We start from the raw sequence: 13,650 nt of genomic DNA, 5'->3' as shown, positions 1-13,650 counted from the left end.
GGGGAAGAACGAATGTTTTGTTTCTCAAGGACTTATATCCTTTTAGACCTATTCAAATTTTCCATTTTGACTCCACCTTAACGCTTGCCCCGTTTACCCTTTTCCACAGTATTTCTTCTTTCAATAAAAAGGTTCCAGGAAATGCCTCTTTTACTAGCCACCTGCATGGGAAAGGAGGGGACTCAGTTGCGGTCTTTTGAAAACAAATCTCTCTCTTTTTCCTACATTCCAAGGGAGGAGCGTCTTGGTAGATCTTCCCCTTTCTGGTGATTCATGGGTTCGATGCGGAAAAGAGAAAATGTGTCTTCTTTTTTTCTTCTTTTTTTTATTTAAGGAAAGGGGATGGAGAGATGTTTGTTTATTTTGATTGTTAAAAAGTGTCCGGGAAAGGGACGTCCGGATATGGGACGGTATTCTGATTATTTTTAAGTTTCATATCTAAACAAAGGTTCTGATAAATACACAAATGAATTTCTCTCTTATGTCTTTTCATAAATTCATCTAAAAAGAATAAAATGTCTGGGGAAAAAATTTGCTATAACACACTTTCCGTATTTGAACTAACTCGGATTTCGGTAGCCGTTAGCCTACGTTTTAATCGTTAAGGGAGGAAAATGGATAAAATGAGAATTGTTAAATCAGAGTTCAATTGTAGCTTATTCTATAGTGTGACTTTCTTATATGTAACAAAACGTGTATTTGGAGTGTATTATTTCACTTACTTTTTCACTTCCAGCTAAATCGACTAATAGGAGCTTGCCTGCAGTTATTTTTCCGTCTACACTTGCTTGGATAATCTTTATTTGGAATATCGCATGGCTTCTGGAACTTGTTTTATTGTAACCTGTAATGAACATTTATTTTATTATTAAATGCTATAATTAAATATCAGTATTCAAAAAAATACTAACACTAAAACTATTAGGTAATTATCTAGTATACCATCAAAGTTCAGGAAAACTTAGTATCAAACTTAAATATGCGGCTAAATAATATTTGATTTGTATTAATTATTTAATAAAGAAATTAAAATTTTACCGTTTAAATTTTTCTAAAGCTTGTGTATTAAAATTACAAGTTAAAAGCTGCTTTTAATCATTAAATGCATACTTAAATTTTAAACTATTGTGGCAAATCATTTGAATAGTGTCGGAAATGCAACCCCCAAAACAGAACTTTTCTAATGCATGTGCGTTACACGACTTTCATTCTGAATATGAAAAAATAACTTCGTATGCAGACAAATACGTTATGCTCAAAACGAAAGTGGAGCGTTTAACTAAGGATTTGCTCAGTCAGCAACTGTTGAGAAATAATAATGATACCTTTACTGAATCGGTAAATAAAAAGACTGCTAGATTACCGAAGATAGAATTACCAAAGTATGATGTTTTAATTAAAGGGTGGATTGGATTTTGGAGTTTGTTTAAAAAAATTAATGATGTCCCAGATTTATCAGCAGAAGCCAAATTTGTATATTTAATTCAGAGCACTGCGGAAAAATCACGTGCTCGTGACCTTGTGGAGAGTTTCCCCCTTACCGCTTCGAATTATCCTCTTGTAACCGAATGCTTAAGAGGCCTCAACCTGCGCCATCTTGAAAACTCTCCGTAATGTTAAGTCTATGGGGGAATTTTCGCTACCTTTTCCATTAAAACTATTAGGGATATATCATAACAATTAATTTTTTATACAAGAAAATAAAAATATGCTTCGGGGTCTTTTATTATTTCTTGCGATAATAAATAATAAGTGCTAAAGAAAATTCATTTTTTTTAATGAGAAATTTTAAATTATTTTTTGCGGGAAAACTACAAGATTTTTGAAATATTTGACAACGCGTCCATCAAGCAACTATTTTTACAAAGCATTTGAAAAAAAATTCATTCGTATAAGTATTATAGATATTGATAAAAAACACATTATTTCATTTAATTTTTTTGAGACCCGCCCAAACGCTTTGACCCCGCCTAATCTTGTGAGTAGGGAAGTGGTGTAAGTCCTAATTGACCAGTTAGAAGGAAAATCTTCTGGGGAAACCAATCACTTTCTACTAAAGTAGAAAGTGAAAACTGACCACTCATTACGCAAAGATTCTTTTCGTTCTTTCTTTTCTTTTTTTAAAAATTCATTCACGTAGTTTCATTTTGTTAATTTATTTAATGACAAAGGCGCTATAAATTCATAAATACCCGCAAGGGGATCAAAAGGGTGCACAACAACTCTGGATATTCAATCAATAAAAATTCATATTTTATTTTTAATTATGTAAATTTTCTATTTCAAGAAATCTCAAATATTGCTGTTTGCGTATTACATGGAATCTACTTCAATTCGACAGTTGCATTTTCAAATTTAATGCCAAAATTAACACAAATTTTATTTGCTAAATAGAAGAGGCGTGAAAAAATATTTTTATTAAAAAATTAAGCTTATGGGAACTCATGTCCTTATTTAATTCTAAGAATTTAAATAGATCTTGATCATTATTAAACATTTTTATCGTTTTAAAATAGAAATGTTTTTTGAAAAGCTAATTTTTTGCCAATCAATAATTGGCTTATTAACACTTAATTAATTTATTAAAATTGTCCTAATACAAATAAGATTTCTATTATTTTCATGCAAAATAATATAAAAATTTTAGTTTTTTTTTTTTTAATTTTTACAGTTATTTTATTTTTTACATTTATTGTCATAGGATTCGTCAAGTATTGAAATATTTTGAGGTGACCAAAATTCATAATTCTTTTACCCTTTTCTAATTTCTTTCTTATTATTAAATAAATAAAATTATTTTCGATAAACTTAATTTTCTTTTTTTTTAAAAAAAAACTAAACTCCCTCCGAAAATATGTTTTTTTTTTTATTATTATTACTATTATTATTATTTACTCAATTCTGTGGATGACTCTTACCTCTATCGCCAAGGATATCTTTAATTTTTTTTATTTATAGAAGTATTCAAAAATTATAGTAAATTTTATTAATTTAAGCAGAGACTATCTATTGTAGTTCGAAAAAATCGATGAACTTACCGTTTCGAATGTCGTAAATTTAAGACAGTTATCTGTTTAATTAGTACCAACATTAATCTGCTTAACTTGTACCAATAATAATACATTTTGTTTTTTTTTTATGAAATCAGCACATAATATTAAAAAAAATAATTTAAAAATGGAATACAGGTGGAATACTATGTGGTAACTCGTAGTTGTGATCACTGACTAATAATAATTATAAATGTGGAAAAATATGTGGAACAGTGTAGTGGTGAGGTCATGCAGGTGGAAGACTGTTGAACCACAAAGCGGATTGTTTGTGCAGGTAAAAAACTCTGTGGTACCAAAAATGTTCAAACATTTCATTATGATAAGATAAATATTTATTTTTTAACATAGCTAATTTTGCTTATTAATCAGTTCTTAAAATAACATTGGAAAATTAAAGGTACATTGTTACAATATATTTGTGTCAAAAACCGTAATTCCATATTTTTGCTTACAGGCTGATATATTATGTGATTATAATGGTATATTAATGTAAACCACACTAAAAATTTATAGTTGTAAGACGGTTAATAAACTTAGACACTGACTAAAATAAGTTTATTTTTTAAAATGTAGCGTAATGAGAGAAAATCATGAAATTACGTTATTAGAGAGAAACGACTCGTTGTAAAACTTAAATTTAGAAAACTTTCAAAATAATAAACGTCATAATATAGCATTGTTAAATAAGAAAAATGAATAGCAATATCTTTAAAATAATTTGAAGATACCTATAAATTTGGGATATAAAATTTTTTCGAATATTTGTATAAGTGTTATTTATGCTGATGAAAACGAAGAAAAAGATTGGAAATTAGCATTACAAAATAGCCGCTGCATCATTTGATTTTTATACATAGTTAGATATTCTTATTTTCTAACTCTACAGTCCCTGGTGGGCTTTGACTTTCTTTACAATGGCGCACAACTAAGCTTCCTCTCCACATTTCTTTTTTTCAGTTTATTTATTATTATCATTATCATCATCAAGTTATTAGTATCATCAAGTATTTAAGTAAGTTGATTTTTCTGCACGTTATTATGACGTTGTTATGTTATCCTAAATTTATATTTTCTACTGCCTCTTTGACATATAGATATTTCGATTACACGTCCTTTGCGGTATAATCAGTAAGAGACTAAAGTGCTCAAGAGTACTTATCCTTTTTGTTGGCCTGGGCACACCTTTTCCATCAAGAGACAGGTAAATTTATGTATACTAAACTATCTTTTGCAAAATAATTAGCGTGGCTAAACTCACAGGTGTCGAGTTAGTTCCTTACACAATACTTTAGTTTTCAAAGAAGCGAAAAGGGGAGATCACGGTTCAATGGTACATTACTGGAAGGGTGATCGTTTTTCGAAGCTTTTGTGAAGCCTCGTTATTTAGGAACACCTATGAATAGAAATCTTCAGCACTTCTAAAGGCTCAATTATTTAATTTATTTTAGCATGATCATGTAACTAAAAGTGATTAACATACCACTCATCTCCTTTTCTGTATATAAGAACGTGCAAAACTGTCGAGTTTTCAAACATTCGTTACCATTCGTTGCGATGCGTCGTATTAGTAACAGAGCAACCTTTACTTACTTTTATACCATGATTTCATAAAAAAAATTTTAAATTTCTTTGATGTAAGAAGATTTAGCCAGGATGCCTCGATTTAGAAAAAGAGAACGTGATTTACATTTGTCTGCACGTAGAAAGAAAAATAAAGGTCAAAATTTGAAAGCCTGGAGAGAAAGGTAAGGCTATTTTCATTTTTGTTTTTCAAAAATCCATTTCTTCTTAGAATGTATGTATGTTTTTGAAAATCCATTTCTTTTGTTGCTCAATTCTCTATGTGCGATAAAAGTCGTTTTTTTTTCATCGATGTTATGTAATTCCAATTCAATCATTTTTGGATATTTTAATTTCAAAATTTTTAAATATTACCAAAAATTATAATAAAAAATGTTAAAAAATGCTTATATTTTTGAAATTCTTTTTTTTTTTTAATTATAACCTTTATTTATTTTGTATAGTTGTATAATTACAAAATAAACAACTAAATAAAAATATTGAGAAAGCTGTTCAAATATAATTTTTTTGTTAATTTTCAATTGGTTTGCAAAATTACTTTTTTTGGTAAATATAAAAAACTGTTTTAAATTGAAAAGTTGAATTTTTTTCTTCCATTTTTCTTTAAATGAAAAATTAATTTTGACACGTTTATTTTAATGGACCTTTTCTATCGCAATAGTATTATTTTCTTGCCTTTGGATTAAAAAAAAAAACATGTTTAAATTTTAACACTACCATTTTCTATCAGACCGATAGAAAATATTCTGTTTAGATTTTCTTGAAAATATTATTTATTCACGTTTACAATATTATTATTTTCTTATTTCCTCGCATTCCGATTTGAAATTTGTGTATAATAAAGTTATCATAAGTAAAGACTTCATACTAAAATAAATTAATAGCTTAAATACTTGGTTATGAAGCATTTAACTTCTACTAGTTGTACGCCGAAGCTGGAAGTGATGTTTAGAAGCTTGAAAGTGTGGCAAAGAGGATATTTCAGTTTACAATAATTTCATAAATGAATCTGTATTGAATTATTTTAACTTGTATTTCATTTATTTATTCGCTTAATTAATAAATATTTATTTGCGACACTCAATCAAATGCTGAATTAAAAAAATATTTTTGTTTTAAAACTTGTAAAGCTTTAATCTTATAAAGTTACACTCTGTTAAAAATTTCTTTTCTGAATCGGTAAGATTTCCTAAGATTTTGTTTTTTTTTATTATGATGAAATTAAATAAAATGAATAAAATTTGGGCGAACGAAGGTGTTACTATTTTTATGTTGTAACTTGTAAATATTAGTAGGGAAGACTAAAGCCAGTTGACACAAGAGTGGGTTGTAGTTATAACTTATTCTATTTCCTGCTCTTCTATAAATTGTGTCAACTCAAGGATTCCATAGAATGTAACAAAAGCGTAGTGCTAACGTTATATAATAGGAATATAAGCATTTGATTCATTTTTTTTTTTTAATTAAGTCATTTTACTCAGGTTTATTTCTGTGTTGACTGAAATTATGACTACTATATAATTTTATGAGAAAGTTTATTGAAGAAAGTTCTGCGTGAATTCTAATAACATGCTACTGTGAAGGGTTATATATAAGGCTCGGGTTTTGATGACATTTGCATTTTTTTTTTTTTTTTTTTTTTGCATTTTCGGACAATATTTGTCCTTTAGATCATTTTTTTAGATTTATAGGGCATTTTTTTAGATTTATAGGAAATTTTTTTTTTAAATTTTGGGGCGTATTTTGCATTTTAAAGCATTTTTAAAGTTTTTTGTTAATTTTTGCCACTTTTCATTATTTTTTTGCGGTATTTACATTGAAGTTTCTATACAAAATGAAAATGCTTTGGAGACAATATATTTTTCTTTTTTTCTGTTATTTTAGGATATAAAGCATATTTTTCAAACTTTAATTATCGTAGAAAAAATATTGCATTGCATTATACTTTTTTAAATGACTCATAATGATTTTAAGGAGAAAAACATTCTGTTAGTTCAATATTTCTACTTTATTTAAGTCATGTCAGAAGCCTTTTTAGCGCAATTTTTACATTTTTAGAGCATTTTGTGTACTTTTTAAGGTCATTAGTTGAGATTTTTCAAACTCCGAGCATCAAAATCTGGGCTTTATATATATATACCCAATGATTGCTGGTAAAACAAATTACGTGTAATTTTTTTTATTTAATTTGAAATTGAATAGAAAAAAATATTGGCACAACAAATTTAGAGCTAACGAATAAGTATGATCTGTATTTACATCTTCATCATTAATCGAACTCCGCAAAATCTACCAGTTACAAAAAAAAAAAAAATAATAATAATAATAAAAAATAAAAAAGTAAAAAAAAACAATATTCTTTTAATTTGTGATTTATTTACATCTTATTAACTAATAATCAACAGTTATTTCATGACATGAAATAGTTTTTTGTTCTACGAAAGTTGAAATTACTGTAGTATTCATTCACAAATTTTAGTAGAATTCATTCACATTAATACTACTAAAAGCCATTCTGTTCTTGTGTTCGTGCAAACATTCCCTTTATGATTCGGCTAAAACCTAATACTGAACATATAAATATTTTCATTACTAATAATTTTTTAAAATGACATTTTATATTACAGATATATTGTTATAACTAAGGTCCGGATTTTGATGACATTTGCATTTTTTGCATTTTTGGACATTTTTTGTCCTTTAGGGCATTTTTTTAGATTTATAGGGCATTTTTCATTAAATTTTTTGGCTTATTTTGCATTTTTAAACATTTTTTAAATTTTTTCCAATTTTTATTATTTTTTATCATTTTTTATTATTTCACTGGCTTCTAAACAGTGAGGAAAATCTCTAGAATAACATCAGTAGACGTTGAAAGAAGCTTCTCAGGTATAAGAATTTACTTTTAGACAAGAGACGCTCGTTTACATTTCAAAATATCAAAAAAAATTTAATAATCCAATGTAATTCTGATATTTAGTAATATTATGAGATTCAAGTTGTCAATTCATTAAAGTTTCTACACAAAATGAAAATGTTTTGGAGTCAGTATATTTTCCTTTTTTTCTTTGTTATTTTAGGATATAAAACATATTTTTCATACTTTAATGAACGTAAAACAAGTATTGCATTGCTTTATATTTTTTGAAATGACTCATAATAATTTTAAAGAGTAAAACATTGTTTTAGTTCAATATTTTTACTTTATTTAAGTCATGTCAAAAGGCATTTTTAGAGCAATTTTCGCATTTTTAAGGGCATTTTTCGCACTTTTTAAGGGCATTTTTTTCACTTTTTAAGGGCATTTATTGGGATTTTTTAGGTCATCAAAATCCGGGCTCTAGTTATAACAAATTGGATTAGTTCATGACAGTAAGTTAATATTTCCGTTCACTAAAAGGGCAAATAGTTTAAATATATTTAAGCATACATCACGCAGTGACCAAAAATAAAATTTTCAGCAGGAAATAAATGAGAAAAAAATGTCTGATTCAAAAAAAAATGAAATATATATTGATATTAAAAAATTTGATATAATTATATGTTAATTATATTTTCCTTTTAGAAAAGCGAGAGAACTGGCAGAATTAGCTGAACAGCAGCAGTTAGAACCACAGCAACTAGAACATCAAGAACAACATCATCTAGAGCAACAGCAGCAAGGACACCGAGAGCAACAGCAGCAAGTACAACAGCAAGGACAACGAGAGCAACAGCAGCAAAGACATCATGAGCAATATTAGGATGTACAGCAACACAGAGAAGAACAAGAAGAAGGGTATGATATCGAACCAGCTCAACTCTTGCGCACAGAAGAACTTGAAGGGAGAAGAATAATTGATATTGTCTTTTTCCTGAAGCAAGTACGGAGTTTAGACAATCATAGCAATTTTGGGTGCAATTTCTCTTCAATGGAAATAATATCTGAAGAAAGGAAAGGCTTACTTTCTGGATTCAAATTCAAATGTCGCATGTGTAATCTAATGAAAACCGTTTGGTCAGAAGACACAGATTGTCCTTCCAAAAACGTGAACACTGATGCTGTGTCTGGTATTATGACAATTGGATGCGGTTTCAACAACTTGGAAGAGTTTTTTGCTATAATGAATATTAAAGCAATGAGTTACAATCTTTATAGTAAAGAACATGAGAAAATCTGCGATGCTTGGGAAAAAACAGCTTTGAAAGAGATGGAATTAGCAGAAGCTGAAGAAATGGCTTTAGCTGTAGCAAGAAAAGAGGTAGATCAGGACGGTATACCACTCTTGACAGTAGTCGTAGATGGAAGTTGGGCGAAACGTTCATATCGGACAAATTTCACTTCCCTTTCTGGTGTCGTAAGTATCTCTGTTTCATTAATTTTCGATAACATTAATTGCATAAGTAAACATATATTTCTTTACTTATTTATTATTTTTTTAACCTGATAATTACTTATACAAAATGTGATTCTAAATTGTTACAAGCACTTTAAATAAATTAATTTACGCTTTGAAGCCAACAAAATTTGAACAAAATTTTTTGAAACAAAAATTTAATTGAAATCGTACTTTATTTAAATTTTTTAACTAAATCTACATTTAATACTTTTAAATGAAATATATATGTATCTGATATATTTTAAATTAAATATATATTTAAAATTTTTTAAGTTAAATATTTAATATCATAATACCACCATTATAATATCATAATAATATTTAATATCATAATATTTAATATCATAATATTTAATATCATAATATTTAATATCATAATATCATAAACCGAAAGTATGAAAATAAAATAGAATAAAACTTTTTTATTCTCCATATACAAATGTCTTCAGGAGTGAAGCACCCTATTTTTTTTCGTTTTATGTGTGATAAAAAAAATCAATTATACTTTTCTTATCCACAGCAAAAAGGGGAACTTTAGGGAAAAACTTAATGAAACTACTGCTGAGTTTTCTGATGCAATATTTATTAATTTATTGCAAAGTGGCATACCCCACTCCGCCAAAACCTTGTTTCTTTTAAAACTAGTACGTCAGAAAATTTCTCCATAAAGAATCTTACTTTTAATAGAATGCATTATTATTCATTTTCCAAAGCTATTTCATCTGCTAGAAATATCTCACTTCAATTAAAATTGACAAGGATTCCATATCTAGTAACTTTTTACTTCAGCAAAGTTTCAACAATTTCAATGAACTGAGTTTATGTAAAATTTGCTTGTTCTTTTATCCGATACATCGAAAGAAAAATGAAAAAAAAATTTACAATAAATATAATAATTAAAAAAGAAAATACTGTCTCATAGTGAAGGAAATATCAAAAATGTTCATAACTGTCGTCACAGCCACCGTACCGAAAATCATCCTTCTCTATAAATGTGATTGTGAAATAAGTGCTAGTTTCTATTTGCATCCCGATAAGTAAAGGTAAAAGTTTTGAAGCAGCTCAGCTAAAATTTTGTTTCCTTAATTTCTTGGATTATTAACCATATCTTTGATTGACCGTGAGTTGTTAAACGCTTGTGACCTACGAAAGAGTTTTAAATCACATTTAGAGGTGTAAAATTAAGTGGAAAATAAAAAATATAATTATGATTTTAAAACTATTCTTAAAAAAATTAATTTTTTTCCATCAAATTCTGCTATAATCAAAAAGTCAGATCAGAGAAAAGAACTTGTGCTATCAGCAGAAAAAGATTTGTAATCAGAGTAAAGATTTGTAATCAATCTTATTGAAGTATATGTAAGAGAACTGCTGAGTTTAGTTTTGAATCATAATAAATGCAATTTGGTTAAACTTTATGATAAAATCGAAGCGTACTTAAGAGCCTTAGGTACGTTAGGAGTTACTTCAGACAAATATGCAGCAATGCTGTACCCACTGGTAGAAAGCTGTATGTCAGATAATATTTTGAAAATATGGGAGTGCCATATTAGTTCTCTTTCAGTAAAAAATAAGAAAGAGGGTAAAGTAAACAAATTAACTCTTCTCTTGGAATTTTTGAAATCAGAAGTGGTAGGAGAACAAAGATTAGCCATTGCTAAAAATACATTTGATTATGAAAGAGAAATGCATAAGAAATATCATAAGCATAATTTTAATGAAAACAAATATGATATTCCTACTGCTTCAGGACTGTTAAATACAAATGATAATTTTGAAAGAAAGTATTTTTTTTGTGCTAAAAAACATTCTTCAGACTGCAATAAAGCAAAAAAATATGAGTTTAGATGAAAGACGAGAGCTAGTTAGGAAATCTGGTTGCTGTTTCAAATGTTTAAAAAGGGGTCATGTGTCTAAAGAGTGTTATTGTAAAATAAGTTTTTGTTGCTGTAAATTTCACTGTACTATGCAGTGTTTTCACGACAGCGCGAGAACGCGAGAATCTCGCATATTTTTTTCTTTTCTCGCATTAAAAAATTATTATCGCGAGAAATTCGCGCATTCTATAAATCAATTTCAAAAGTCGCGAATTTCTCGCATTTTGGAAAAAGCTTCGAATTGCGCCAATTAGAATAAAATCCGTTTCACTTTTCTTCCTGGATCTTTAATTATTTTCAACATTTGCCGAATCAGCTTCCTTATTTACCAGTATTGTTCAGAACTTTTTCGAACAACAGAACACAACCCCTCCGAACCACGGAACCCCTTTCAGAACACATTTCTCTGCAACCACGTGTTTACCGCAGGTAAGGTTTTTTCATGTAAGACGTTCAAATTTTTTATGCACTAATGTAAGATGGACAAATACCTAGTAAAGGCAAAATCTTCTATGATGATGCAGCAAGAATATTCAATGCTTTAAAAAATTGAAGACGTTAAAAATTTATTATAATGAAAGAAATTTTTTTTTCAAGTCTATTTGTATTTTTTCAGTTTTTAGAAATCTCACTTAACTTTCCCCTGATTGATACAGGTAGCCAGCATTCCTATATTAGTGCAAAGACTGTAAAATTGATGAACTATGAGAGTTTAGGAGAACTTCCTATAATACATAGCTCATTTGGTGGCCTTGAATCTCCGCAGCAAACGCATCGCTGTTATGGAGTATATTTAACTAGTTTGGATGAAACTTAAAATTGTAATTTTGAAGTATTAGAACAAGAAAAGATATGCGGTGATATAAGGAAAACTCCTCATGGACCATGGATGAAAGGAATAAATTTAACTGATTCGGATTATCGTTCCTCTTGCGCAGTTGATTCTGAGATTCTACTAATGATAGGAGCAGACGTTGCTGGGAAGCTGTTAAACGGTAAAATTCAGAATTTAGAAGCTGGGCCGGTTGCAGTTAGTACTCATCTGGGCTGGACACTCATGGGGAAAATTCCACACGTGTCTCCAGTTTCGGAATCCTGTTTGTCAATCATATCCTTACTCACTAGTGACATCAGCCTGCCAGACACATGGAGTTTAGAAAGAATAGGAACTACAGATCTAGTCGAAAGTCAAACGAAAATTGAGCTATGCTAGGCTGCTTATGAACATTTTCAAAGCACTCTAAAATTTAACAATGAAAGTAGGTATGAAGTCAAGTTACCTTGGCTTCAGCTACACCCTGCACTTTCTGAAGGGAGAGAATTAGCAGAAAGAAGATTGCAAACAACAATTAACAGATTGAAAGCAGCTCAAATCCTGGAAACTTATCAAGACATCTTGTTGGCTTGGTTGAATGAAGGCATTATTGAAGAAGTGAATATGGATAATTAGGTTCTACCTGGACATTTTCTTCCCCACAGAGCTGTAATTAAAAATTCATCAACGACAAAAATAAGACCCGTTTTTGATGCTTCAGCATGAAAGAAGAATTCAACCTCTTTGAATGAATGTCTTGCCAAAGAGCGAAATTTTCTAGAACTTATTCCCACTGTTTTAACTCGTTTCCGCATGAAAACATTTGCTGTAACCGGGGATATTAAACAGGCCTTTTTACAGATCAGTGTGTCTAAAGAAGATAGGAACTATTTAAGATTTCTCTGGATGATAAACGGTGATTTGAATAAACTAAAAATTTGCAGACACTGCAGGGTTGTTTTTGGACTCACCTGTAGTCCATTTTTGTTAAGCGCCACTCTTAAACACCACTTAGCGAGGGCTCCACCTCGAAGGACACTGCTTTGTTGTTACAGGACTCTTTTTATGTAGACACTTGTCTCACCAGTTTCGACACGATTGAAGACAGTAAAATTTTTATGGAACAATCGAAAGAATTATTATTGTCTGGAAAATTTGATTTGAGAGGACGGCAGAAAAATTATTTCATCTTAGAGAATGACCCTATTCCAAATATAACTGAAAGTACAGAGAAGCTGGACGAAGGAAATTTAATTTCGGCATTGAGACTTTCCTGGGATTTATCAAAAGATGTATTGTACTGCAATTCAAATTATAATGTAACTAAAGATCCTTTTCCAGCCACAAAAAGGAAAATTCTAGCTGTTGCTCAACAAATTCATGATCCTCTAGGCATGGTTTGCCCCTTTACTTTGTTGCCAAAATTACTTCTCCAAGATTTCTGGAAACAAAAGATTCCATGGGATAAAGAACTACCTGAAGATATCTGGCTGTTAATTCCATGGATGTTGAGTAAACGATTCGATAAACAAAAAACTTTAATTCTAGTTATGAAGGTGGGATGGTTTCTCATCAGTACATGTTTACATACTGTTCTTCCTCGTTCACTGAGAGCATGCACATTCAAAGGTTACAGATGGCGCTGCTCCAATATCTGAAAGAAATTTCTGAATTGGCAAAATACTTTTGAAAGACATTTTTATTTCTAGATGGTTGATGAAAAGAACTTTTCCCTTGAAACACTGTAGCCTGCACGTGTTTGTCGATGCCAGTTAATTTGCTTATGCTGTTTGTATTTTTATTCGACTAGAAACCGAAGAATCCATGTCCTGCAAATTAGTCAGAGCTAAGAACAGAGTATCACCATTGAAGGCAATAACGATCCCAAGACTTGAACTTTTAGCGTGTTTAATTGCTGCTCGCCTAGCTGAGAATGTTAAGAAAGA

The 13,650-nt window shown here is 29.5% G+C and overlaps 1 protein-coding gene and 1 long non-coding RNA gene across 3 annotated transcripts in view; one reads left to right on the top strand and one right to left on the bottom strand.

Annotated features, from left to right (window-relative positions):
• The window catches only part of LOC107447913 (kinesin heavy chain-like), a 45,780-nt gene that overhangs the window by 12,148 nt on the left and 19,982 nt on the right, over positions 1 to 13,650 (bottom strand). For both annotated transcript variants that reach the window (XM_087161537.1, XM_087161538.1), the window contains exon 10: positions 723 to 844. In XM_087161537.1, the coding sequence (XP_087017663.1) occupies positions 723 to 844 (122 nt within the window). The remainder of the gene's footprint in view (positions 1 to 722; positions 845 to 13,650) is intronic.
• Positions 4,579 to 8,506, top strand: LOC147811891 (uncharacterized). The gene is made up of 2 exons (XR_015433174.1): positions 4,579 to 4,798; positions 8,200 to 8,506. It is a non-coding gene; the product is annotated as an uncharacterized LOC147811891 (long non-coding RNA).

Source organism: Parasteatoda tepidariorum, chromosome 4 (assembly GCF_982258835.1).
Source record: "Parasteatoda tepidariorum strain Cologne lab strain chromosome 4, Ptep-v5.0, whole genome shotgun sequence".
NCBI lineage: Eukaryota > Metazoa > Arthropoda > Arachnida > Araneae > Theridiidae > Parasteatoda > Parasteatoda tepidariorum.
Note: the sequence above shows the minus strand (reverse complement) of the source record. Positions and strands in the feature narration are given on the sequence as shown.